This window comes from Morone saxatilis, unplaced genomic scaffold (assembly GCF_004916995.1).
Source record: "Morone saxatilis isolate NCDOM2014 unplaced genomic scaffold, NCSU_SB_2.0 Contig7, whole genome shotgun sequence".
In the NCBI taxonomy this organism is placed as follows: Eukaryota; Metazoa; Chordata; class Actinopteri; family Moronidae; genus Morone; species Morone saxatilis.
Window position 1 is genome coordinate 13,829,690 of NW_023340246.1, and position 5,638 is coordinate 13,835,327.

Sequence of the window (5,638 nt, forward strand, 5' to 3'; positions counted from 1 at the left end):
AAACATTGTACTGAAATTAGATAAAGGAGAAAAAAATGCTGTTGGAATGGGAGCGGAAAGTAGCCTTTTTCACAGACACAAAGTGCAGCCAAAAGAACTATTACAATCTTCACATTATATACAGTTCTATACAGGGAAGGTCTTGGACAGGTGGTTTGGGGAAGCTACTTTTAAACTTGAGCTAGTGAGGCTACAGCTTTTCTTACACCACAAAACTACTCCCAAAGCTGGTCTATGCATTGCACTCTATTTCACATCAGTGTTACAAGAGACGTTCTTATGTGAGTCTTGGCACTTTTTTTCTGCCATTTTTGCCCTTGCTTGGAGCCAGTATCCCTAGAAATCCAGTCATTGCCAACATCGTGTACCATGCATTGTAAAGGTTAGGAATGATGATTAAAATGAATGTATTCGCCTCTGCTCTCTCGCTTATCTGTGTGATTGGATCGAGTCAGACACCTACCATGTGAGCTCTATCCTCCGAGCGATTCTTTCTCTATCTGCCAGTCTATTATACAGTATCATGTTTGAGGCCTAGATACCTTATCTATAATTACCTAAACTATAGACCCTGTGATAATTGTATGTAGCCCAATAACCAGCACTGTCTTCCTAATATACCATATTTCAACACTGTGCGTATGTTGTTGGAGATAGTCGTAATAAATCTTATATAGAAATAAGTATGTAAGAGAAAAAAACTGAACATGACATTCGTAGCATAAGCTGGAGTATATATTGCAGAAATACACCGTCCACAATATCTATTAGAAATCATTCGTAACGATACTATAGAACATAAGGATTGAGAGTTATAGGTCCTCGATCGTAATCTCATTTACTCAATCCACACATCGCAGAGCAGATACGTGGTTGATCGCATCTTTTCAACACTAAACGTAGAGAGAGAGAGAGAGAGGCCCTCGTATCTTTTTCACTACTAATATATATTTGTAAAAACTAGCATACACTACCAGTTGGAATGCTCTACTTTAGCTAATGTAGTTACTATAAAATGACTAGGACCCTTTACATCAGGAACGCTTATAACTACGGACACTTAGCCAGACATTTTATTTCAATCTACCAAAGAAATAATTGACATTTCTTGGGATAATCGCCCTTGTTCTACCGGTTTAAATAATATGGGTAGACTAGAAAGAACTATATTCTGCATCACCAATAATTCAAATTCAGCACCACAAACAAAGGGCGGTGTGAGGTTCTGCTCTGCCCCTGGCCTGTCTGTCCATCTGGTGCTCTGTCTCGACTAATGTGGCCAAAAGGCAACATTTGGCATATATTATATCTGCAAAAAAGTTCTTACAGAGATGGGCAGACCGTGTGTTGTGTGTGGTGGTTGTGTGTGTGTGTGGTGTGTCTTGGATAGCTTGGATGAGTTGTGTTGTGTATTCTTCTTCGGTTACATTCTTGTTATAGTTGTGCTGATGTTGATAGCTATCAAGGGGGGGAATAGAACACAAGCAGTTTCCTGTGTGGAATTTTTGGGGTAGGCATATGGAAACTTAGCATAGGCTTGTGGATACTAGGTAGTGTCCGGTGTTATAGCGAGTGACGGTCCTGATGTATTGTTGATTGTTAGGTGTCGTTTGTGCGTGGTTGTATATTAAGTCAAACTATGCACACACACACACAGTACATACACACATTCAGACACCTCCATCGTTATACTTGCAGCTCTTGACATCTCCCAGCTCGCACCCCCTCTAGCGCTCCCCCGCAGGACACAGACACACAGTGCAAACACACAAGAATACACACACCGAAACACACATGCATGAAGGCGTGAGAGAGTGCACACACCGCCACCCATGTAAATGCGTACACACATTCAGACAGGCATCTACAATTAGAGGCCTGTGTGGGAGATGTAGATGTGTGATTAGTTTGTTTTCACTGCATGTGTGTGTTTGTGTTTGTGTGTGTGTGTGTGTGTGTGTTTGTGTGCTCCGCAGTCCTCTTTCTCTTCATTAATGTCAGTTATAGCAGTCTTGCCCCTCTGTTCTAACTGGGTGCAATCACACACACAGCTGATCAAAGCAACATAACACTAAACAAGTGGTGTGTGCACGTGTGCGTGTGTCAGTGTGTGTGTGTTTTCAATAAATCGGAATCCAGCAATTAAAATGAACTAAATTAATTAAGTTAACAGCACATTTTGAAAGGAAATATACCCGCTTTTTAGAAAATAAGCTCCAATCTACTTATTCATTTGAAAACCGGCATGTTGCGTTACATTATTTATCCTGCTCAGGGTGCTGATACCTTAACGAGAGTTTATAGATTGTCCTTTCTTTTCTATTTTATATTACTTTTGTGTTCACTGTATACAGTTTGACCTGGTGTCATGAGTTCAGCTTCTTCTTAATTGATTTTCACATTTTCTGTTATTCAAGTCTGCTTCTCGTTCCAAGCTCGGTTACTGCTTTCCAGTCACTCAGTATATACTGTATAAATCAGTCCACAACATTACTCTCATCCTCAGATCATCTTATACACCTTACAGAGTTCCAGCCTCCGCCCTGCCTGCCTGCTTATGATATCTGCCTGCTTTGGTTTTTTTTCCTGCCTGCCACCTTGTTGGATGTGCTTGGCTTTTCTAGCTTCTTACCTGCTGCTGACCCTGTTATTGAATAAAGACCAAATAAAACAATTACAATTAGATATTACATTTCCGAAAAGTCCCAAACCTATCACAAAGGTCAAATGCATGCACAAAACTGTACAGCTGCAGAAATTAGTCAACTAATTAATTACATGTCAACTATAAAATTAATCACTAACTATTTTGATAATCGAATAATCATTTTGAGTAATTTTTTAAGACAATAAGTCAAAATGTACTTATTTCAGCTTCTCAAATAGGAATATTTTCTGTTTCTGTTTGGTTTATTTAGTCATTGATGACAGTAAACTAAATATCTTTGGGTTGTGAACTAATACGGACGTGAGGGCATCACCTTGGGTTTTGGAAAACCGTGATCAACATTTTAACTAAACTCAGTTCAACCCAACCCAACTGAACCCTACTCACCCCTCTGACCCAAACAAACCCAAGACATCCTGCATCTACCCAGCTCAGCTCAATCAACTCAAGCCCACCTATCCACAAATTTCACCTACTTCACCCTTTACCAAACTTGACTCAACCTATTCCAGCCTGAATCAACCCATCATCACCATCTAAAATCAGCCCAACACTAAACCCAACAATAGATGACAGTGGCAGTGTAACAACTGCTACAAGTGTTACCTCTCCGTTCTCCAGAGGGTGAATCTTTGAATAAAAAGATGTGCAGATAACTTCATCATCTCTGGTGTAGGATGGAGGCCCTGTCCGTGGATTAATGTTGAATCTTGTCAGGCACTCGGTTTCCGTGATGGCGTAGTACTGCCAGGGTTCAAAGGTCACACCATCGATCGAACGCTCCAAGATCCAGTTACCTGTGGAAAAATATTGGTGAAGAAAAGCTTAAAACGTGTGACATGGAGAGGAAAAAAAGATCAATAAAAATAATGATGGACATCCAAGACCGTGTTTAGGTCACCCTACTTAAAATACATAGAAAATTGACAGAACATTCAATTCCACATATTTCTTGATAGCTTAAACCAAAACATTAATATTCCACCTCCTGAATTGATTAAATGTGTAGTGAAGAGAGTCCAGTTAATGGAAAAATCTAATAAGCAAATTAGGTGGCACTCAACAGAATACATTCAAACTGCTACCAACACTACAAAACACTATGATATCTCAGCCATTGATGGAAGCATTTTAACGTAATGTTAACTTAACATTAAGTGGCCCTGTTTCTTCAGTTTTTGTGGTTTGATGTTGTTTTACTGTGTTGTTATGTGTAGCGATCGAGTTTTGTTGTTCATGTGCATGAACAGATGGATCAGGTCATGCTCGTTGCATTATCCACCTCTTAACTAACACAGTGCTATTCGTATTCTCTTGCCAAGAGACAATCAGACTGAAGTTGGAAAGAAAGTTAGTTAAGTTAAAAAAAAAAATACAAGTGAGATAAAGAAAAAAGTCATGAAAAGTTCAGAATTGTTGTTGTATGTAAGATACTGAAGACCAGTATCCACCACCAGCTGCCACCAGTTGGTTGCAGTTGAACATTCTGTTGCTAGTAGCAACCACTACTGGCACAGTTCCATAGCAGTTTAACTGACATTGTTACAGCCACCATTTTGTCAGATCTGTGAATAAGTATCTTTTATCTACATCTAAATTGGCCATAATCTGTAGGTACTTTAATGTACTTCAGGTACTTTTCAACTATAGCTATTAGTGATTGTTGATTGTGATTTGTTAATTCAGTTTCCCTGCAATCAATTTACTGCTAACCAAGCTAGCTACTATGCTAGCAGTCTGAGGCTACTGTGTTTTTAATACAACATTCTACTTAATGTTTGACAGTTTTATTTTATTTTACTCCTAAGGCCTTTACATACTAGGGACGTTTATTTTGTGCAATTAATTCACACATCTGTTTTTGTTTTTTTATTTGCTATTGCACTGCAAATAAAGGCATCAACCGATCACATTGTGTAGAACAAACGCCAAATCACAACTCATGGCGGACCTGTTGATTGTTTGTTTCTCATCACCCTGTATTATATCACAAAGGACACAAACATTAAAAAGACGAGTGATTGAAGCCGTTATATGCTGTGCTCTGACTGAAGCCTGAAGACGGAATATGACCACTCAATCTGCGAGCCAGTAGGTGTTGAAGTGTGACCCCTGAGTCTCTGTAAGCGGCTGCTGTATGTGTGGATTTAGTTTTTTATCTTAATGTGTCGCTAATTCACATAGCTGCAGGTACGAATTGCCGGTTTGATGCGATATATTCGCATTTTTTAATCATTTATTCATCACGTCATCAAAAAAGACCTTTACTTTTGTGGACTATCTCTACTATATTAATTACTCCTTCCTATGGGTACTATACTTTTCTTTCACTAGTTCTAATATCGTTCCTGGAGTTTTGTTTGTGAATCCCCTTACCTTGACTTACTTAGAGCAACAGTAACATTTACAGACAATAAGTTAGCAGGATTGATGATGTTATGGATGCTGGGTTTTAAACTCAAAAAAACATCTGCACATCAAGAACGTTCTAACAAAACTGCAATTCATTAAATGAAATCGTGATCCTTCAAATTACTTGTGGATTCTCAATGGGAGGATTATGCGCTCAAAAGACTGTAATTACTATATTTAACCATTCATAAGATAAAGACTGAAAATAAGTCTGTAGCTGGCACTTTAATCACACAGTCATTGTTTCATTTTATGATCAAAGCAGGAATATTAACACTTGAAACAGCGTGTGGCTGCCTGAATACAAATTATGAAGCAGAAAGCTTACCTGGGCGAGGTGAGTTGGCTGCCTTTATGATTAAATAGGCGATCTGGAAAACCTGGAAAACACAGAGGGGGAACAGAATGAATGAAAAACACGTAAGGACACAACTTTGGTTTCAATGCTCACACTTTGCTTTTCAAGTGGAATATTTAGTTTACATCATTGACAGTATACACTGATCAGCCATAACATTATTAGCACTAGTCAGAGGGTGGGGTATATTAGGCAGCAAG

General features: G+C 38.8%; 1 protein-coding gene across 1 annotated transcript in view; it reads right to left on the reverse strand.

Annotated features, from left to right (window-relative positions):
• Positions 1 to 5,638, reverse strand: part of lama2 (laminin, alpha 2) — a gene marked incomplete in the record, with an annotated part of 177,548 nt that overhangs the window by 126,304 nt on the left and 45,606 nt on the right. The window contains 2 exon segments of the mRNA XM_035679280.1: positions 3,275 to 3,465; positions 5,409 to 5,460. Of these exon segments, the coding sequence (XP_035535173.1) occupies positions 3,275 to 3,465; positions 5,409 to 5,460 (243 nt within the window).